We start from the raw sequence: 23,954 nt of genomic DNA on the forward strand, positions 1-23,954 counted from the left end.
TGGAACATATTAGTCAGTTTGACGAGTACTCATAGGTGGACTGGTCTCATTGAATGGAGAATAAATGTTACAGAAATATACACAGGTGGCCTCCCGAGTGGCGCAGTGGTCTGAGGCACTGCATCGCAGTGCTAGCTGTGCCACTAGAGATTCTGGGTTCGAGTCCAGGCTTTGTCGCAGCTGGATGCGACCGGGACACCCAAGGGGCGGCGCACAATTGGCCCAGCATCATCCGGGTTAGGGGAGGGTTTGGCCGGCAGGGATGTCCTTGTCCCGTCACACACCATCAACTCCTGTGGCTGGCTGGGCGCAGTGCACGCTGACACGGCCGCCAGGTGTATGGTGTTGCCTCCAACACATTGGTGCGGCTGGCTTCCGGGTTAAGTAGGCATTGTGTCAAGAAGCAGTGTGGCTTGGTTGGGTTGTGTTTCAGAGGACGCACGGCTCTCGACTGTCGCCTCTCCCGAGTCTGTCCGGGAGTTGCAGCGATGAGACAAGACTGTAACTACCAATTGGATACCACGAAAAAGGGGTAAAAAAAGAAATATACACAGGTAGGTAATATAATGGAGTTAATATACTAAGATACCGTGGACAGTGATCGCCAGTCCATGGTGGCGCTGCCGATGTAGATGTGCTGCCTGTCCACCACCCAGAAAGAAGAGTGCAGAAAGCCTTTGGTCAGGGCTGTCATGTTAATGTAGTGTACCTCACCTACACAGGTAGGAAAAGACAGAATCGACAGAGATAGAAATCTCAACATTATGATTGTACAGTGCTGTGAAAAAGTATTTGCACCCTTTCTGATTCTCCATTTTTGCATATTTTTGATACAGAATGTTATTGCAACGCCACGGTTGTGGGTTCGATTCGATTTAGCGTCTGCTAAATTACGTAAATGTAATCAGATCTTCAACCTAATATTAGATAAAGGGAACCTGAGTTTACAAATAACCCCAAAAATGGATACTTATTTTATTTATTTAATTAACAATGTTATGCAACACCGAATTCCGCTGCGTGAAAAAGTAATTGCTCCCTTACACTCAACTGGTTGTGCCAACTTTATCTGCAATGACTGCAACCAAATGCTTCCTGTAGTTGTTGATCAGTCTCTAACATCGCTGTGGAGGAATTCTGGTCCACTCTTGCATGCAGAACTGCTTAAACTCAGCGACATTTGTGGGCTGCTCATTTTAAGTCCTGCCACAACATCTCAATTGGGATTAGGTCTTGACTTTGATCAGGCCATCCCAAGAACTGATAATATTTAGTATCAAAATATCCAAAAGTAGAGAGAATTAGAAAATGGGGCAAATACTTTTTCACAGCACTGTATGTTAATATTGCATGTAAGATTAGTCATGATGTAATATCCCTCATTGAGATAAAAGTGTCGATCATTTTGTAGATACTGTAGTGAACGGTGGGGCAGGGAAGCGAACCTGGGTCTCTTGTGGGAACGGGAAGGCAAGTTCCTGTGCTTTGACTACTCAGACCCCTGACACGTCCGGGCCGTGCGTTCCTCACAGTTCCATCCCACTTCTGACACCATTGTAGCGAATGGCGACGGAGGGAAGCAAACCCGGGTCACTGGCGTGAAATGCAAGCACCCTACGCATCCTGTCAACAGGCATCACAGCAATGGGGTTAACCCTATTGGTGCATTGCGTAAGGGTGTTTGCCTTTTAAGTCACTTCCCTGACACATCGTTCACTACCCAGTATTTTCTATAAAATGGCAATATACTGTATACGGAATGTAAATGTCGCTGTAGCTCTGGTCTTGTGGTTGACAACATGACTCACTGTGACGAGACAGGCTCTTCAGCTCTGAAGAGTTGATCCTTCCACTGGCTATCTTCAAATTGATTCCCTTCTTCTTCAGCCCCTGCAGTCTTTGCAGCAAAGCCTGACCCTGTAACCAAGAACACAATCAATTGGATCACAATAGGTCAGGGGTAGGCAACTAGATTCAGCCGCGGGCTGATTTGTCAAAGCGGGTGGTCGGGCCCGAAACGTAATTATAATAATTTGTACACTGCAAAATGACCACAAGTAAGACCATAAATATATTGCATTTGAAACTAACAATCATTTCATACCTAGATTACATTGAGACACAATCATACACTACCTGACCAATCATACACTACCTGTCAAATATCTCATTCCAAAATCATGGGCATTAATATGGAGTTGGTCTCCCCTTTACTGCTATAACAGCCTCAACTCTTCTGGGATGGCTTTCCACTAGATGTTGGAACATTGCTGCAGGGACTTGCTTCCTTTTAAGCACAAGAGCATTAGTGAGGTCGAGCACTGATGTTGGGCAATTAGGCCTGGCTCGCAGTCGGCGTTCCAATTCATCCCAAAGGTGTTCGATGGGGTCAGGGCTCTGTGCAGGCCAGTCAAGTTCTTCCACACCGATCTCGACAAACCATTTCTGTATGGACCTCGCTTTGTGCACGGGGGCATTTTCATGCTGAAACAGGAAAGGGCCTTCGCAAAACTATTGCCAAAGTTGGAAGCACAGAATCGTCTAGAATGTCATTGTATGCTGTAGCGTTAAGATTTCACTTCACTGGAACTAAGGGGCCTAGCCTGAACAACAGCCCCAGACCATTATTCCTCCTCCACCAAACTTGGCACTATGTTTTGGGGCAGGTAGCGTTCTCCTGGCATCAGTGGAAACGCGTCCTGTCGGACTGCCAGATGGTGAAGCGTGATTCATCACTACAGAGAACACGTTTCCACTGCTCCAGAGTCCAATGGCGGCGAGCTTTACGCCACTCCAGCCGAGGCTTGCCATTGCGCATGGTGATCTTAGACTAGTATGTGGCTGCTCGGTTATGGAATCCCATTTCATGAAGCTCCCGACGAACAGTTATTGTACGGTTGTTGCTTCCAGAAGAGGTTTGGAACTCGATAGTGAGTGTTGCAACCGAGGACAGACGTTTTTTACGCGCTACACACTTCAGCACTAGGCAGTCCCGTTCTGTGAGCTCGTGTGGCCTACCATTTCACGACTGAGCCGTTGTTGCTCCTAGACATTTCCACTTCACAGTCGACCGGGACAGCTCTAGCAGGGCAGAAATGTGACAAACTGACTTGTCATGTTGAAAGTCACTGAGCTCTTGAGTAAGGCCATTCTACTGCCAATGTTTGTCTATGGCGATTGCATGGCTGAGTGCTTGATTTTAAACACCTGTCAGCAATGGGTGTGGCTGAAATAGCCAAATCCACTCATTTGAAGGGGTGTCCACATACTTTTGTATCTACTTTTATTTTGTGGGAATACTTGGGAACAGATTTCCTAAATATTTTTTGTTGTTGTTGCTGAATTGTGATTTTAGTAATTTTTTTTATTACCAAAAACAAAAAATGCATTTTATTTTAATGTAATTTTTAACACTGGGCCAGGCTCCAGCAATTATAATTGTGTAGCCCAGAGGGATCCCAATTGCAATTTCTCTCCAGTTAAACTGCCAAGGGCTGCCATTAGGTCTAATGATCTAAACAGCAGTGGGTATAGCCATTATAGCCAAACCCCTCGGTGTAAGTAGGAGTGTTTTAGTGCTAATGGCCGTCAGATGGGCTTGGCTTTGGCTGCAACCTACTAATGGCACATTCTGGCAGAAAGTGGCCATACCCAGTCTGCATAAGTCTATAAAGACAATGTGTGAGAGATGGATAAGACTGGACTTAAGGCTGATATTTGAAGCAACAAGAAGTCACAGCAGCTGGAATAAGGTGAACAAGATATGTATACATACTCCCTGGATATAGCTGTCTCTTATTTCTTGTTTTCTTTATTATATACTTTAAAAAATATATTATTTAGACTATTTTATTGATAAGTGTACTGTTGGGTAGAGCTCGCAGTTAAGCATTTCACTGTGCTTTTACAATAAAACTTGAACTATTTATATTCTTGGTGGAAGAACAGTAATGAGCATCTTATACAATAAAATTGGTTTTGTTGACAAGAAAAAGGCCATTAGTAAAACTGCCACGTAAAGTAAGCGTTATGGCTAGGTGTGATAAACAGTAATAGCTTATTTGGCCTGGGGGCGCTACCTGTTTTGGTTGTTGTGCTTACCTGCCTGGAAGATTGTAGGAATCTGGATTCATAGTCGGAGGAGTTCAGGTTCCATTGAGGTGACACAATCTCCACAGAGTGACCAGCCACTGCCAGGTCCAACAGGCTGTGCAGCCCAGCAGAGAGCGGGAGGTGGGACGTACCATTCTCAGAGAAGGTGACATCTTCTGGAATATTCTCCACGAGCACTACCCTGAGATTGAAAATGAGTGAAAAACATTCTAATTTAATGATGACAAATGGCTGTTTTTCAGCCTTGTAATTGAAAAGACCTGGAAGCCAGAGAAGTTTAATTAAAGAAGTGATATTTTAATAGAGTAATTTACAGCACAGAGACAATTAAGTCTGCATTAGCCACAGAATCATCCGTAACTTGTGCAGCTGCCTTGGGATGTTGTAAAACGAGGTCATATGCATTGACATTCACCTATGATTACCTCCTACACTATATTTGAGAAATTTTCCATCTAGACATTATTATCACCCGAGATCGGTTGTAGGGATGAATAGAAAAGTGGCTGGACTGCCTTCTAACAGGAGCACCGTGGCAGAACTCTAATGGAACTGTAGCACATTTTCCAGGGCATCATTATCTATGCATCCGGCTGCTTTCAAGTAGAGTGAATTATAGTATCATAAATGTAATGGAAATGAAAGATTACAAGTTTAAAAGGCTTCTAAACCCAGCCAGTAAAGTCTCAACACCAATAGTCAGTCATCAAGCCTGGGTTCAAATAGTACTTGTTTTCTTTGAAATACTTCGAGTAATAGATTGAGTCTGCTTGGATGGTCAGGGTTTGCATTTTTGGGGATTATTCCATTGGTTCCACTGCATCAGGCAGGCTCAATTACACACAGTTAAAGTATTTAAAAGAATTTGAACTCAAGTTGTAGTTTTTTTCTTTTCCCCACAAAATTGGCACTGCAGCAGGAAATCTCTACTTTGCCTCGCTCTCCGAGGTCAACATGAGTAAGGTCTTTAGATCAGGTTTAAACACTCGCAAGGCCGGACAGTATTCCAGGGCGCATTCTCAGAGCATGCGCAGATCATCTGGCACGTATATTCAATGTCATTTTCAACCTCTCCTTTGAAAGGCTGGTTACGGCACATATCAACGCCATCATCCCAGACACCTCAGACCCACCCAATTTGCATACCGCCCCAACAGATCCATAGACAACGCAATCTCAATTGTACTCCACACTGCCCTCACCCACCTATACTGTATAAGAGGAATACCTACAGTTGAAGTCGGAAGTTTACATACACTTAGGTTGGAGTCATTAAAACTTCTTTGGGATAGGGGGCAGTATTTTCACGGCCGGATAAAAAACGTACCCGATTTAGACTGGTTACTACTCCTGCCCAGAAACTAGAATATGCATATAATTAGTAGATTTGGATAGAAAACACTCTACAGTTTCTAAAACTGTTTGAATGGTGTCTGTGAGTATAACAGAACTCAAATGGCAGGCCAAAACCTGAGAAGATTCCATGCAGGAAGTGCCCTGTCTGACAATTTGTTGTCCTTCTGTTGCATCTCTATCAAAATTACAGCATCTGAGCTGTTACGTGACACTTTCTAAGGCTTCCATTGGCTCGCTAAAGCCGCCAGAAAGTGGAATGTGGTGTCTGCTGTCTCTGGGCAAAGTATAGCAGCAGAGTTTGTAAGTGGTCAGCCTGGGGACAGTGAGACTGGAGATGCGCAGTCACGAGAACTCGCCATTTTTTTCTTTCTCTCTTTGAATGAATACAACGTTGCTCGGTTGGAATATTATCGCTATTTTACGAGAAAAATAGCATAAAAATTGATTTTAAACAGCGTTTGACATGCTTTGAAGTACGGTAATGGAATATTTTGAATTTCTTTGTCACGAAATGCGCTCACGCGTTACCCTTTGGATAGTGACCTGAACGCACGAACAAAACGGAGGTATTTGGATATAACTATGGATTATTTGGAACCAAAACAACATGTTGTTGTTGAAGTAAAAGTCCTTGGAGTGCATTCTGACGAAGAACAGCAAAGGTAATCCAATTTTTCTAATAGTAATTCTAAGTTTAGGCTGCCCGACGTTGGCGGGTCTGAATAGCTAGCCTTGATGGCCGAGCTATGTACTCAGAATATTGCAAAATGTGCTTTCGCCGAAAAGCTATTTTAAAATCGGACATAGCGATTGCATAAAGGAGTTCTGTATCTATAATTCTTAAAATAATTGTTATGTATTTTGTCAACGTTTATCATGAGTAATTTAGTAAATTCACCGGAAGTTTTCGATGGGTATGCTAGTTCTGAACATCACATGCTAATGTAAAAAGCTATTTTTTGATATAAATATGAACTTGATTGAACAAAACATGCATGTATTGTATAACATAATGTCCTAGGAGTGTCATCTGATGAAGATCAAAGGTTAGTGCTGCATTTAGCTGTGGTTAGGGTTTTTGTGACATATATGCTTGCTTTGAAAATGGCTGTGTGATTATTTTTGGCTGGGTACTCTCCTAACATAATCTAATGTTTTGCTTTCGCTGTAAAGCCTTTTTGAAATCGGACAATGTGGTTAGATTAACGAGAGTCTTATCTTTAAAATGGTATAAAATAGTTGATTGTTTGAGAAAATTGAATTGTGGTATTTTAGTTGGTTTTGTATTTCGCGCCGTGCGATGCCATTGGCTGTTGGCTAGGGGTTCCGCAGGCGGAATGGGGTTCCGCTAGCGGAACATCTGTCCTCAACAGGTTAAAAAACGTGTTTTTCAACCACTCCACAAATTTCTGGTTAACAAACTATAGTTTTGGCAAGTCGGTTAGGACATCTACTTTGTGCATGACACAAGTAATTTTTCCAACATTTCTTTACAGACAGATTATTTCTTTTACAATTCACTCTATCATAATTCCAGTGGGACAGAAGTTTACATACACTAAGTTGACTGTGCCTTTAAACAGCTTGGAATATTCCAGAAAATTGTCATGGCTTTAGAAGCTTCTGATAGGCTAATTGACATCGTTTGAGTCAATTAGAGGTGTACCTGTGGATGTATTTCAAGGCCTACCTTCAAACTCAGTGCCTCTTTGCTTGACATCATTGGAAAATCTAAAGAAATCAGCCAAGACCTCAGAAGAAAAATTGTAGACCTCCACAAGTTTGGTTCATATTTGGGAGCAATTTCCAAACACCTGAAGATACCACGTTCATCTGTACAAACAATAGTACGCAAGTATAAACACCATGGGAACACACAGCCGTCATACTGCTCCGGAAGGAGACGCATTCTGTCTCCTAGAGATGAACGTACTTCGATGCGAAAATGGCAAATCAATCCCAGAACAACAGCAAAGGACCTTGTGAAGATGCTGGAGGAAACAGGTGCAAAAGTATCTATATCCACAGTAAAACGGAGTCCTATATCGACATGAGCTGAAAGGCCGCTCAGCAAGGAAGAAGCCACTGCTCCAAAACCGCCATTAAAAAAAGCCAGACTATGGTTTGCAATTGCACATGGGGACAAAGATCGTACTTTTTGGAGAAATGTCCTCTGGTCTGATGAAACAAAAGTAGAACTGTTTGGCCATAATGACCATCGTTATGTTTGGTGGAAGAAGGGAGAGGATTGCAAGCTGAAGAACACCATCCCAACTGTGAAGCACGGGGGTGGCAGCATCATGTTGTGGGAGTGCTTTGCTGCAGGAGGGACTGGTGCACTTCACCAAATAGATGGCATCATGAGGAAAATGATGTGGATATATTGAAGCAACATCAGGATATCAGACAGGAAGTTAAAGCTTGGTCGCAAATGGGTCTTCCAAATGGACAATGACCCCAAGCATACTTCCAAAGTTGTGGCAAAATGGCTTAAGGACAACAAAGTAAAGGTATTGGAGTGGCCATCACAAAGCCCTGACCTCAATCCTATAGAAAATTTGTGGGCGGAACTGAAAAAGCGTGTACGAGCAAGGAGGCCTGCAAACCTAACTCAGTTACACCAGCACTGTCAGGAGAAATGGGCCAAAATTCACCCAACTTATTGTGGGAAGCTTGTGGAAGGCTACCTGAAACGTTTGACCCAAGTTAAACAATTTAAAGGCAATGCTAACAAATACTAATTGAGTGTATGCAAACTTCTGACCCACTGGGAATGTGATGAAAGAAATAAAAGTTGAAATAAATAATTATCTCTACTATTATTCAGAAATGTCACATTCTTAAAATAAAGTGGTGATCCTAACTGACCTAAGACAGGGAATTTTAACTTGGGTTAAATGTCAGGAATTGTGAAACACCTTAGCCAAATACATTTAAACTCAGTTAATGTAAACTTCCAACTTCAACTGTATGTGAGAATGCTGTTCATTGACTACAGCTCAGCGTTCAATACCATTGTCCCCTCCAAGCTCTTCACCAAGCTTAGGACCCTGGGACTGAACACCTCCCTCTGCAACTGGATCCTGGACTTCCTGACGGGCCAACCCCAGGTGGTGAGGGTAGGCAACATCCCCTCCACCACGATGACCCGCAACATGGGGGCCCCAAAGGGGTGCATGCTTAGTCCCCTCCAGTACTCCCTGTTCATCTACAACTGTGTGGCCATGCACAACTCCAACACTATCAAGTTTGCTGACGACACGAGGGTGGTAGGCCTGATCACCGGCGACGATGACACATCCTACAATGACACAGCCTACAGGGAGGGGGTCAGTGACCTGGCAGTGTGCCGGGACAACTTCTCCCTCAACATCAGTAAGACCAAGGAGCTGATCGTGGATCTGGGGGGAGCAAGCACCCCCCCCCCCCCCCCCCTGCATCCACATCAACGTGGCTGCAGTGGAGCAGATTGAGTTCCTCAGTGTCCAAATGACTAAGGAATAAAAATGGTCCACTCACACATGCACAGTTGTGAAGAAGGCGCGACAGTGCCTCTTCCCCCTCAGGAGGTTGAAAAGGTTTGGCATGGACCCTCAAATCCTCAAAGTTCTACAGCTGCACCATTGAGAGCATCTTGACTGGCTGTATCACTGCTTAGTATGGCAACAGCACCGGTCTCGATCGCATGGCACTACAGAGGGTGGTGCGGACAGCCCAGTACATCACTAGGGTCGAGCTCCCTGCCATCCAGGACCTCTACAATCAGGCGGTGTGAAAGGAAGGCCCGGAAAATCATTAAAGACTCCAGCCACCCAAGCCATAGACTGTTCTCTCTGCTTCCGCATGGGAAGTCTGACACCAACGGGGCTTCCCGAGTGGAGTAGTGGTCTAAGGCACTGCATCGCAGTGCTATCTGTGCAACTAGAGATCCTGGTTCGAGTCCAGGCTCTGTCGCAGCAAGCCGCGATCAGGCGACCCATGGTACGGCACACAATTGGCCCAGCGTTGTCTGGGTTTGGAGGAGGGTTTGGCCGGCAGGAATGTTCCTGTCCCATCGCGCACTAGCAACTCCTGTGGATGGCCGGGCGCAATGCACACTGACACGGTTGCCAGGTGTACGGTGTTTCCTCTGACACATTGGTGCGGCTGGCTTCCGGGTTAAGCGGGTGTTGTTTCAAGAAGCAGTGCGGCTTGGCTGGGTTGTGTTTCGGAGGACGCACGGCTCTCGACCTTTGCCTCTCCTCTCCGTACGGGAGTTGCAGCGATGGGACAGGACTGTAACTACGAATTGGGGGAGAAAAAGGGATTCAAAAAAGGAAAATAAATCAAGGGATTTAAAAAAAGTCTGACACCAATAGGCTCCTGAACAGCTTCTATCCCCAAGCCATAAGACTGGTAAATAGCTAACAAAATGCCTACACGGACTATCTGAGTTGACGTGTTTTATTTCTGTACCCTCTGTATGCACACTCACAGGACTCCAAAACACACACATGCGCGCGCACATACAATCATTTACGCATCATATATCCTGCTGCAAAGCCACCATAGCCTTATACATATCTACCTCTATCACTCCAGTATCCCTGCACATTGTTAATATGGTATTGGAACTGACCCTGTACAGTACATAGCTTCTTACTTTCTCATGTTCTTATTTGTTGTGCGTTTTTGTTCTACCGTAGGATATTTTTAGTGCTACATTGATATTGATGACTGCATTTGGGGGTTTGGAGCTTGCAAGAAAGGCATTTCACTGTGCACATGACATTAAAACTTGAAATACATTTTAGAAACACATGATGTACCCGTCTCTAGTGTCTCTCCATTAATGTATCCAGGTCTAAGTGAAACATATATCAGTGACTTAGGCTGTCATAGCAACCTGACAACAAACACAGATCCGACCTAACGAACACAGATGTACATCACACTGTGTGCTGGGCCATAAGGACATCATCAAAGCTAATTGATCATAGCTAATTGAATTAAATCTTCCAAAAAAATGTGCTACATCTGCCAAGAATGTGTTCTATTTCAATTTCATAGACACACCACGCAGTACTTTTCTGTACATTGCAAATTCAGTCCAGGTTGCCATGTCATTTGTGTGACAGAGAATAGTTCTTTGCTCTCCTTAATGTTTCAAACCCCATTCTAGCCCAGCAGGAGTGCTGAAAATAAGGTAAACATATTGGATTTAGTGTGTCAGCCTGAGTGCTTTAGACACACTGCATGCTTTACTCAAACCTGAATGGCTCTGAAGAAGGCGTTTCTTCCTACATTTAGCTATTGGATAAAGGAAGTCATGCAATATCTCAAGCTAGAGAAAATGTGCTACTCCATTAGGGGATCTGCAATTACATTTTTATAATATCTGGCCTCCTTTCCTATCCTTTGTAGAAGACATGGACCCAGCTACTTTCACAACTCCATAAACAAACCCAAATTGGAATGTGTATCACTATTTTTACTCGTTAACTTTTTATATATCACACACACACAGATGAAGTCGGAAGTTTACATACACCTTAGCCAAATACATTTAAACTCAGTTTTTCACAATTCCTGACATTTAATCCTCGTATAAATTCCCTGTCTTAGGTCAGTTAGGATCACCACTTTATTTTAAGAACGTGAAATGTCAGAATAATAGTAGAGAGAATTGTTTATTTCAGCTTTTATTTCTTTCATCACATTCCCAGTGGGTCAGAAGTTTGCATACACTCAATTAGTATTTGGTAGCATTGCCTTTAAATTGTTTAACTTGGGTCAAACGTTTCAGGTAGCCAGTCCACAACCTTCCCAAAATAAGTTGGGTGAATTTTGGCCCATTCCTCCTGACAGAGCTGGTGTAACTGAGTCAGGTTTGCAGGCCTCCTTGCTCGCACACACTTTTTCAGTTCTGCCCACAAATTTTCTATAGGATTGAGGTCAGGGCTTTGAGATGGCCACTCCAATACCTTTACTTTGTTGTCCTTAACCATTTTGCAGCAACTTCGGAAGTATGCTTGGGGTCATTGTCCATTTGGAAGACCCATTTGTGACCAAGCTTTAACTTCCTGTCTGATATCTTGATGTTGCTTCAATATATCCACATAATTTTCCTCATGATGCCATCTATTTTGTGTAGTGCACCAGTCCCTCCTGCAGCAAAGCACCCCCACAACATGATGCTGCCACCTCCGTGCTTCACGGTTGGGATGGTGTTCTTCAGCTTGCAAGCTTCCCCCTTTTTTCTCCAAACATAACGATGGTCATTATGGCCAAACAGTTCTATTTTTGTTTCATCAGACCAGAGGACATTTCTCCAAAAAGTACGATCTTTGTCCGCATGTGCAGTTGCAAACCGTAGTCTGGCTTTTTTATGGCGATTTTGGAGCAGTGGCTTCTTCCTTGCTGAGCGGCCTTTCAGGTTATATTGATATAGGACTCGTTTTACTGTGGATACAGATACTTTTGTACCCGTTTCCTCCAGCATCTTCACAAGGTCCTTTGCTATTGTTCTGGGATTGATTTGCACTTTTCGCACCGAAGTACGTTCATCTCTAGGAGACAGAACGCGTCTCCTTCCTGAGCGGTATGACGGCTGTGTGGTCCCATGGTGTTTATACTTGCGTACTATTGTTTGTACAGATGAACGTGGCACCTTCAGGCGTTTGGAAATTGCTCCCAAAGATGAGACAGATTTGTGGAGGTCTACAATTTTTCTTCTGAGGTCTTGGCTGATTTTCCCATGATGTCAAGCAAAGAGGCATTGAGTTTGAAGGTAGGCCTTGAAATACATCCACAGGTACACCTCCAATTGACTCAAATGATGTCAATTAGCCTATCATAAGCTTCTAAAGCCATGATATAATTTTCTGCAATTTTCCCAAGCTGTTTAAAGGCACAGTCAACTTTGTGCATGTAAACTTCTGACCCGCTGGAATTGTGATAAGTGAAATAATCTGTCTGTAAACAATTGTTGGAAAAATTACTTGTGTCATGCACAAAGTAGATGTCCTAACAGTATACTTCAACTGTTGAAGTATATATGAATAAATAACTCATTCTATATAATACCTGCTTTAGGTCTGGTTTTGGGGTGGGGCTCTGTTGGAGCATTGGGGTAGGTTTGATCTGGTAGGGGATCAGTGTGTGTTCTGTTAGAGCATGGGGGGTTGGGATGGGTTTGATCTGGTAGGGGATCAGTGTGTGTTCTGTTAGAGCATGGGGGGTTGGGATGGGTTTGATCTGGTAGGGGATCAGTGTGTGTTCTGTTAGAGCATGGGGGTTGGGGTGGGTTTGATCTGGTAGGGGATCAGTGTGTGTTCTGTTAGAGCATGGGGGGTTGGGATGGGTTTGATCTGGTAGGGGATCAGTGTGTGTTCTGTTAGAGCATGGGGGGTTGGGGTGGGTTTTATCTGGTAGGGGATCAGTGTGTGTTCTGTTAGAGCATGGGGGGTTGGGGTGGGTTTGATCTGGTAGGGGATCAGTGTGTGTTCTGTTAGAGCATGGGGGGATGGGTTTGATCTGGTAGGGGATCAGTGTGTGTTCTGTTAGAGCATGGGGGTTGGGGTGAGTTTGATCTGGTAGGGGATCAGTGTGTGTTCTGTTAGAGCATGGGGGGGTTGGGGTGGGTTTAATCTGGTATGGGATCAGTGTATGTTTTTCCCTCTACCTGTTCTGTCTTATCTGTAACTATAAAAAATGCAACAAAAATTACAAAAAACTAAATTGCTCCTGCTTTATCTTGCCAGATCATTGATTCATACCAATCCAATACCGAGCACAGATTCTTCATGCTGGGAAATGGTTCAATATTGGAGGAAAACGCCTCCAGAGTGGCGCAGCGGTCTAAGGCACTGCAGCACTCTAGCGACTCCTGTGGCGGGCCGGGGGTATGCACGCTGACAAGGTCGCCAGGTGTATGGTGTTTCCTTCGACACATTGGTGAGGCTGACTTCCAGGTTAAGCGGGCATTGTGTCAAGAATCAGTGCGGCTTGGCGGGGTCGTGTTTCGGTGGACGCACGGATCTCGACCTTCGCCTCTCCCGAGTCCGTACGGGAGTTGCAATGAGGGGACAATGGACACCATGAAATTGGGGAGAAAACAAGGGATAACCCCCCAAAAAATATTTAAAAAACATTTGGAGGAAAACACAGTTAATCACATAAAACGGTAATAGGGTGAGTCAAGTGAGATGTTGAGCAGACATTCAGTTCCTGGCCCCGGTTGAGTCAGCAAGCAGACAAAATACCGTCCGTGCTGCAAAACCAAACTAACCGGTGGCGTACCAGAATCAGTGACTGTGTGACTAACCACTTGAAATCAGGTCATGACGTTGGAGAAAAATGAATATGGTAAAGGACACTAAGGTGTTCATATGTTCCATAAGGAAAGCACTACATATCCCAAAGAGAATGGTAGTTAAACAATACATATCCCAAAGAGAATGGTAGTTAAACAAATGTGTTTGTGAAATGAACTTGGATTGATTTAGGTTAGGATCAAGAAAGTATGGTAGATTATTCTGTAAGCTTTAAATCTCTAAAACATGAATAGCCAAAATGCAATAACACACAAACAAGCAAACCCTGGAAATAGCATGCAAGATTCAGAGACTGATAAAATGAACAGTCAGTCCATGCATTATTTACCATTAGAATTAGAAACACAAAAGTGGCACCACACCAAATAGGACAGATAGATACTAACCATCTCATAATGAGAAAACCAGGGAAGAAGAACATGTCATCTTAATGAGAAAAAAACAACCCATTTCACTCAATAAATAATGCATGGGGATTATGTATGCCTCTAACAGCAAGCAGGTATCTGTAAAGTGAGGAGAGCATTTGTTTCAGCACTAAGGATGTCCATAGATTTATTTACACTGCGTGCACATTAGGCCACACTCATTTGAAATCCCAATGTGCAGCCGTGTGTATTACTTGAAACCGAAGTGGAGGAAACTTCAGTAATTTTCAAAGTGAAAGCTAAAGTTTTAAATCTCCGGGAATGACAATTAAATCTCTCCCACCTATCTGAAAGGCTGATTTCAGTGTTGTTGATGTCCTTCAGTGGTGCATCCATGACACGCACAGAGCTGCTAACGAAGAAGTCCAGTTAAACCCAACGGCTCTGCCAACGGGCAGGAAGCCTGTCCAGGCAGACACACTGGAGCAGACTGGCATGTTAAATGGTGGAAACTATTTTGATAGTAGCAGCCAAGGCTCTGTGAATGTGAATGAGACCCATGATGGATGACTAGCTAGATATGCCTGGAATTGATCACAGTGTTTTCATGTATTCTTTAGGACATCCCAATAGGCAAATTCATATATAGTACGATGACGTAAGTCATGAAAAAAATATTATTATGCATTATTGCAATGCCATTACAAATGTCAGATATATTGCTGTTGTCCGTCTTGTCTTACACTTTAAATCCCACCCCCATTGCCCCACAGGAGGCCTTATGCCGCTTGCCAGGCCAAATTTGTTCTTAATTGACTTGCCTGGTAAAATAAAGGTAAAATAAAAAAATACAATTGCTGGGAATACTCAAATACAGATACAGTACCAGTCAAAAGTTTGGACACCTACTCATTCAAGGGTTTTTCTTTAAGACATCAAAAATATGAAATAACACATATGGAATCATGTAGTAACCAAAAAAGGTGTAAAAATCAGAATGTATTTTAAAATATAAGTGTTAAACAAATCTTTGAGATTCTTCAAAGTAGCCACCCTTTGCCTTGATGACAGCTTTGCACACTCTTGGCATTCACTCAACCAGCTTCACCTGGAATGCTTTTCCAACAGTCTTGAAGGACTTCTCACATATGTTGAGCACTTGTTGGCTGCTTTTCCTTCACTCTGCGGTCCAACTCATCCCAACCCATCTCAATTGGATTGAGGTCGGGAGATTGCGGAGGCCAGGTCATCTGAAGCAGCCCTCCATCACTCTCCTTCTTGATCAAATAGCCCTTACACAGCCTGGAGATGTGTTGGGTCATTGTCCTGTTGAAAAACAAATGATATTCCCACTAAGCCCAAACCAGATGGAATGGCGTGTCGCTGCAGAATGCTGTGGTAGCCATGCTGGTTAAGTGTCACTTGAAGTGTCAACAGCAAAGCACCCCCACACCTCCTCCTCTATGCTTCACAGTGGAAACTACACATGCAGAGATCATCCGTTCACCTACTCTGCGTTTCACAAAGACACAGCGGTTGTAAGCAAAAATGTCATTTGGACTCATCAGACCAAAAAGGACAGATTTCCACTGGTCTAATGTCCATTGCTTGTGTTTCCTGGCCCAAGCAAATCTCTTCTTCTTATTGGTGTCCTTTAGTGGTTTCTTTGCAGCAATTCGACCTTGAAGGCCTGATTCACGCAGTCTCCTCTGAACAGTTGATGTTGAGATGTGTCTGTTACTTGAACACTAAAGCATTTATTTCGACTGCAATTTCTGAGGCTGGTAACTCTAATGAACTTATCCTCTGCAGCAGAGCCATCTCTGGGTCTTCCTTAGCTGTGGCGGTTCTCATAGGAGCCAATTTCATCATGGCGCTTGATGGTTTTTGCAACTGTACTTGAAGATACTTTCAAAGTTCTTGACATTATCTGAATTTTTTTTACCAAAGAGGGCTATCTTCTGTATACCACCCCTACCTTGTCACAACACAACTGACTGGGTCAAACGCATTAGGAAGGAAAGAAATTCCACAAATTAACTTTTAACAAGGCACACCTGTTAATTGAAATGCATTCCAGGTGACTACCTCATGAAGCTGGTTGAGAGAATGCCAATAGTGTGCAAAGCTGTCATCAAGGCAAAAGGTGGCTACTTTGAAGAATCTCAAAGATTTGTTTAACACTTTCTTGGTTACTACATGATTCCATATGTGTTATTTCATAGTTTTGATGTCTTCACACTATTATTCTGCAATGTAGAAAATAGTATAAAAAAAAAGAAAGACTTGAATGAGTAAGTAAGCGTGTCCAGACTTTTGACTGGTACTGTGTATATATATATATATATATATATATATATATATATAGGGATAAATTCTATGTTTCAGCCCTGGAGTTTCATTGAGTTATCATACTGCTGTCAGTGGCTTAGACAATCCATTAATTCAAACTCCAGATGCTGGCAGAACTTTGAGCCTGTGTCACGCTCGCTTGTAGAAACGGACCAAGGCGCAGCGTGAGTAGCATTCCACATCTTCATTAGAAAGTGAAACTTAACAAAATACAAAAACAATAAAGAATAAACAAAACGTGACGACAATGCAACTACACATAACAATATCCCATAACCCACAGGTGGAAAAATGCTACTTAAGTATGATCCCCAATTAGAGCCAACGATAACCAGCTGCCTCTAATTGGGAATCACACAAATCACCAAAACATAGAAAAACTAAACTAGAACCCCACATAGAAAATAATAACTAGAAAAACCCCCAGTCACGCCCTGACCTACTCTACCATAGAAAATAAGAGCTCTCTATGGTCAGGACGTGACAGCCTGTTTGGTTACTGTATAGAATATGACCCAGGTAGAGTGTCTTGGATGCTACTGACTGAAGGTCTGCCAGAAATAGTAAACAGTCATCATTCCTTTATAGGGCACTGGGTGAATACTGACGGCCAAAAATACATGTTTGACAAACTGTTCTTATGCCCCTTGATTCATTATACAGTTTAGGTGACATTAAAACAAACATTTGATGGGGACTTCCATGTATAAAGTCTTGTACGAAGTAAATAAACAGTCTAATTCTCCTACTGCATTATCAGGAGCAGTGGATTCCATAGATTGATTAAAATAAGGTCTACCAGTAAATGAGACCAGTAACCCTTTTCTAGGTCCATCACCATCCGGAAACTACATTATTTAGTTTCAAGTCTGCCACTACACAGCCTTGGATCAATATGTACCTCGTCAACAGACATTCAACACCAGCTGTTGGACAAGTACAGCAACGCACAATAAGATCACATCTAATTGGCTACAGGAATCTTTGGATTAACCTAAAGTTGTGAGGTAGAATATCTTTGCGATAATGCATTAGTTGATGTTAGACACTAATAGCTTAATACACCTTGTATTGCAGTGTGCGCAGTTTGACAATCGGGTATAGGTTGACAACTTGACATTACTCATGCGAGACAGGAAATAGGAGCTCAAACAGTATACCAGAGTCTACAAGGTAAAACATCTGCCGCTGTGCCCTTGAGCAAGCAAACCACACTGCATCCCACTGCTGGCTTGCCTCTGAAGATAAGCAGGATTGGTCCTGGTCAGTCTCTGAATGGGATACCAGATACTGCTGGAAGTGGTGTAGGAAGCCTGTGTAGGGTGCTGTCTTCGGATGGGACGATAAACAGGTGTCCTGACTGTCTGTGGTCACTAAAGATCCCATGGCACTTATTGTAAGAGTAGGGGCATTAACCCCAGTCTCCTGGCTATAGTCCCAATATGCCCTCCTATCATCATGGCTACCTAATCATCCCCAGCTTCCAATTAGCTCATTCATCACCCCCCCATCCCCTGTAACTATTCCCCAGGTTGTTGCTGTAAATGAGAATGTGTTCTCAGTCAACTTACCTGGTAAAATAAGGGTAAAATAAATAAAAGCAAGACACTTAACCCTAATTGCTCCAGGGGCGCTGTACAATTGGTGACCCTGGACGTAACACCAACTCCCTCAGGGTGTCTCCGGGGGAGTTGGGATATGCAAGAAACAAAGTTCCATTACACTCGTGTGTAAAATAACAAATATAAGCACCCCTCAAATTATTAGTCTGAAAAGTATAAAAAGTACTTCAGCACTCTTGAAGTGAAAGAGCTGTAGAGAGATGCTATCAGCCCCCATCCTGCTCACAGAACATTATGTTCACTAAGCTCTGGTATGGCAACATTTCATCATGAACAGAACCCCAATCATTATAAAACAGCATTACATACATAATCCCAGACAATTAATGCTAAGACAGCAGGAGCCAATGGGATCAGACATGGCAAGATACAATAGGTCCTGAAATAGACCAAGTTAACAGCAGTGACATGTAGCACTGGTCAACAGTGGCTCCAAATGCTGACAGCTTACAAAGTCAGAAGGAAGGAAGCAGCACCATGTCGATCATTATGAACTCCTCTCTGGCACGCTGCAGCCCTAATCTGGGAAAACGTCTGACGCAGCACAGAAGTTTATCCTGCACACATGATATTAATTTGATGAAATATTCTGTTTACAAGGCCTATGTGCCCTAAACCAGGTTTAAATTAATCTAATGTGCCCCCTGAAGCAGACTTCCTGAATACAAGCAATACAAGATCCCTGCCTCATAAAGGTCTTGGCCTATGACACATAATTTTTATATATATATGCCAGATTTGGAGAAATATGATTCCATAATTAACATTAATGTCATGATCGAAGTCATACATTTTCTCTATACCACACTAATTTAGCTGACTAGGCAAAGGGGATAGGTTCCACTCTGAATGAGCACAGTGGATTTCTCTCTTCCTCAAACAAACCCATCGCTCAAAATAGGTTATTCCTCACACAATGCTTTCAGATGTGCGCTGTCATCGATGCAGCCCAACAGAAGGCCATCTATGTGGACACCAGTTCGTCAAACATCTCATTTCAAAATCATGGGCATTAATATGGAGTTAGTCCCCCCTTTGCTGCCCCCCTTTGCTGCAATAATAGACTCCACTCTCCTAGGAAAGCTTTACACTAGATGTTGGAACATTGCTGCTGGGACTTGCTTCCATTAAGCCGCAAGAGAATTAGTGAGGTGGGGCAGTGATGTTGAGCGATTAGGCCTGGCTCACAGTTAGCGTTCCATTTCATCCCAAAGGTGTTCGATGGGGTTGAGGTCAGAGCTCTGTGCAGGCCAGTCAAGTTCTTCCACACCGATCTCGACAAACCATTTCTGACCTCGCTTTGTGCACATGGGTAATGTCATGCTGAAACAGGAAAGGGCCTTCCACAAACTATTGCCACAAAGTTGGAAGCACAGAATAGACTAGAATGTCATTGTGTGCTGTAGCGTTAAGATTTCCCTTCACTGGAACTAAGGGACATAGCCCAAACCATGAAAAACAGCCCCAGACCATTATTCCTCCTCCACCAAACTTTACACTTGGCACTATGCATTGGGGCAGGTAGCGTTCCCCTGACATCCGCCTAACCCAGATTTGTCTGCCAGATGGTGAAGCGAGATTCATTTTTATTTATTACATTTTTTATTTAACCTTTATTTAACTAGGCAAGTTAGTTAATAACAAATTCTTATTTACAATGACGGCCTACCAAAAGGCAAAAGGCCTCCTGTGGGGACAGGGGCTGGGATTTAAATAAATAAATAAATATATAGGAGAAAACACACATCACGACAAGAGACACAACACTACATAGAGACCTAAGACAACAACATAGCAAGGCAGCAACACATGACAACACAGCATGGTAGAAACACAACATGGTAGCAGCACAAGACATGGTACAAACATTATTGGGCATAGACAACAGCACAAAGGGCAAGAAGTTAGAAACAACAATACATCACGCAAAGCAGCCACAACTGTCAGTAAGAGTGTCCATGGTTGAGTCTTTGAAGAGATTGACATAAATTGAGATTGAACTGAAAAGAGGAGCGACCCAGGGATGTGTGTGCTTTCGGGACAGGATGTGACTGGCTGAACAGGTGTTGTATGTGGAGGATGAGGGCTGCAGTAGATATCTCACATAGGGAGGAATGATGCCTAAGAGGGTTTTATAAATAACCATCAACCAGTGGGTCTTGTGACGAGTAAACAGAAATGACCAGTTTACAGAGGAGTAAAGAGTGTAGTCAGTTGATTATTGACAAGTTTTTCCAACACTTTTGATAAACAGGGCAAAACAGAAATAGGCCTATAACAGTTAGGATCAGTTTGATCTCCCCCTTTGTTTAAAGGACAAACCGTGGCTTCCTTCCAAGCAATGGGAACCTCCCCAGAAAGGAGAGACAGGTTAAAAAGGTTGGAAAGAGGCTTGACGATGATAGGGGCAGCAACCTTAAAGAAGGGTCTAAACCATCTGACTCAGATGTTTTTTTGGAGTCAAGTTTCAGGACCTCCTTTAGCAACTCAGACTCAGTGACTGCCTGCAAGGAGAAACTGTGTAGCAGGGCAAGGGGAAAAAGAAAGAGAAGCATTGGGGATAGTCGCATTAGAAGGGGTGGAAAATGAGGAAATGTTAGATGGGCAAGGAGGCATGGCTGAGTCAAATAGGAATCCTGACTGTCAGTAACAACCACATCATCAACGTTATTGGACTTGGGCAGCTGTGAGGAGGAGGGTTTATTCTCCAGGTCTTTTACCATTTTCCAGAACTTCTTGGGGTTAGACCCACAGAGAGAGAACTGCTCCTTAAAGTAACTAACTTTGGCCTTCCGGATAGCCTGAGTGCACTTATTTCTCATTTGCCTGAACAATAGCCAGTCAGCTTGAGTATGTGTGTGTCGAGCCTTCGCCAAAAGCAATTCTTGAGGTGGAGTAACTCTGCAAGATCACGGTCGACCCAAGGGCTGAACTTGTTTTTAATTCTCATTTTCTTTATAGGGGCGTGTTTGTTGACAATACCACTGAAAATATCAAAAAAGAAGGTCCAATCGTCTTTGACAGAGGGGATCAAGCAGATTCTGTCCCATTCTACAGAGGCCAGATCATGAAGGAAGGCTTGCTCATTCAAGTTTTTTAGCAAGTGTCTATGACAAATCAGGTCAGGTCGTTTCACTGAGCAGCCATTACAAACACAGGCTGTAAAACAGTGATCACTAAGGTCATTACAGAAAACACCAGACTGATACCTATCAGGATTATGTGTGAGGATAACATCAAGAAGAGTGGCCTTTTCTGGGTGTTTGGAGTCATACCTTGTGGGATTGGTAATAATCTGAGAAAGATTTAGGGAGTCCCATTGCTTTAGGACTTGGTCAGGTGGTTTAAGCATGTCCCAGTTTAGGTCACCTAACAGGACAAATTCAGACTTAGTGTAAGGGGCCAGGAGAGAGCTTAGGGCAGGTAGGGTACAAGCCGGTGCTGATGAAGGACAATAGCACCAGGCAGTCAGCAAAGACCTAAGTTTAATACTTAAAACCAGCAAATCAAATTGTTTGGGGACAGACTTGGTGGAGACAACCGAGCACTGAAGGTGATCCTTGGTAAAGATTGCCACTCCCCCACCTTTGGAAGATCTGAACCCAGTAAATAAGCATTTTTTGCAGATAACTTGGCATATTTGGGCTGGATCCAAATGGCTCCATATGGTGAAAATATGACCCTTATTTGTAAGGATAATAATTGGAAAAGGGAGAACAAAGTATTTACAGGGGAGGCCCTGGCTGGTGGTACAGTGATCTACTGAAAACAGTTAGATTTGGCCCCAAATCAATCATTTATAAAAAAGTACTTCTGGAGGGCTTGTCCAAATCAAAGGGGCACTTGGACCTTGGCCAACCCTGTGAGATTGTAATGGTAATATATATATAGAGTATGTCACCCCAACACTGTTTACTAGCCTCTGGGACCCTTAGAAAGGAATTGTGCGTATACTGCAGGACAACATCAATAACAGTGAGTTTTGCTCTTGTTTTCCTCATGTTTTGTGGACCCAGGAAGAATAGCTGCTGCTTCGGCAAAAGCTAATGGGGATCCGAATATACCAATAAACCAAAGTAGCCTAATGAAGCCAACTTACATTTTATGAAAGAAAATATTCTAGTTGAAACTGTGTTGACAATATTATGTAGGTTAACACTGCCCTTTGTTACTAATATAGACGGTATGTTCATTATCAATGTTACCCCTAGAGTGTATTAGCTCCTCTGTGCAACTGAATGATCTTATGTGCTCTCAGTACATTTACTGTGATACGGCTGACGGAGTCCGAGGTCATCTTTAATGTAACTCTGATGATGTGAGACCTCTAAAGTATGTTCACTCCGCCAATTATGATCCTCAAAAAAGTGGCACCATTTGATCTACCACATGTGTCCATAGAAAGATACGCCGACTTTGAACTGGGGAAATGTGGATTTAGAATTAATACATTCAAAAGCAAATTATACATTGTTGCTCAGAATTTCAAATGTCCTTCTCTTTTGCTCTATCAAGCTAAATCATGTTTATCATATTGCCATGGGGGAACTTGAACTTATGATAAGACCAGGCATTCAGTTACTGATCCACCCAAACATAACAATCAAAGGAAAGCAGGAAACCAATGTGGTTGCTATAATTCATGTTACCATGGTATTATATAGTAATGACATAATAATTAGAGACTAATCTAGTCCCATACTGAAGGGTGTTTATATTGTGTTCTGTCTGATTGCTTATCTCAGTGGGGTGCTTGCTCACTTGGTTATAATGAGAACGTATTGGATAATCATTATCCTCTAGTGACATCATCTTCAGATGTACAGTGCCTTGCAAAAGTATTCATCCCCCTTGGTGTTTTTCCTATTTTGTTGCATTACAACCTGTAATTTAAATTGATTTTTATGTGGATTTCATGTAAGGGACATACACAAAATAGTCCAAATTGGTGAAGTGAAATTTAAAAAATAGCATGTTTCAAAAAATTCTACAAAATAAAAAACAGAAAAGTGGTGTGTGCATATATATTCACCCCTTTGCTATGAAGCCCCTAAATACAATCTGGTGCAACCAATTACCTTCAGAAGTCACATAATTAGTTTAATAAAGTCCACCTGTGTGCAATCTAAGTGTCACATGATCGGGGGGGGGGGGGGTGTGTACCTGTAGCAGACAGGGGGAGACAACCAGGGCAGACGTTGAACAGATCGCCAGGTGGAATCCAAGCAGCAGTGCAGCAGGCAAATGGAGTAGGTGTCACACCCACTTGGGAGAAGCTTTTATTTCTGGAGGCAGATTTGTTGTAGAAAATGCCAGTGGATGGTCCTGAACATCAGGAGGGGGCTTCGAGGCCTCTGGATTTGGGTGGGGTAGCCGGCCATTTGTTGGGCTCAGAGGCATCGACACATCTCGCTTCACACGTCAGTGCTAATTGAAGTTGTAGCTCTTTGTCCTAGCAAGCTTTGTAGCCATAGCATTCAGTCCTTATAAAGTTAAATATATCATTGTAGTATATTTTTTTCTTGGCTTTTGAAAGTAAAAAAATTGCTTCAGACTAAGCATTTCTCACTCAGTTCCAGGTTGGATGGTGTTTTGTTTATTTGTTTGCCAGAGCATTTGCTGTCATCACTCCAGAGAATGCATTTCCACTGCTCCAGAGTCCAATGGCGGTGAAGTTTACACCACTCCAGCCGATGCTTGGCATTGTGCATGGTGATCTTAGGCTTGTGTGAGGCTGCTCGGCCATCGAAACCCATTTCCTGAAGCTCCCAACGAACAGTTATTGTGCTTACGTTGCTGCCAGAGGTAGTTTGGAACTCGGTAGTTGG

General features: G+C 43.0%; 1 protein-coding gene across 2 annotated transcripts in view; it reads right to left on the reverse strand.

Moving 5' to 3' along the window:
• Positions 1-23,954, reverse strand: part of LOC115193653 (inactive phospholipase D5) — a 64,175-nt gene that overhangs the window by 7,188 nt on the left and 33,033 nt on the right. For both annotated transcript variants that reach the window (XM_029752513.1, XM_029752514.1), the window contains exons 3-5: positions 4,102-4,294; positions 1,809-1,917; positions 590-714 (exon numbers count right to left, since the gene is read on the reverse strand). In XM_029752513.1, the coding sequence (XP_029608373.1) occupies positions 590-714; positions 1,809-1,917; positions 4,102-4,294 (427 nt within the window). The remainder of the gene's footprint in view (positions 1-589; positions 715-1,808; positions 1,918-4,101; positions 4,295-23,954) is intronic.

This window comes from Salmo trutta, chromosome 5, assembly GCF_901001165.1.
Source record: "Salmo trutta chromosome 5, fSalTru1.1, whole genome shotgun sequence".
Taxonomy (NCBI): domain Eukaryota; kingdom Metazoa; phylum Chordata; class Actinopteri; order Salmoniformes; family Salmonidae; genus Salmo; species Salmo trutta.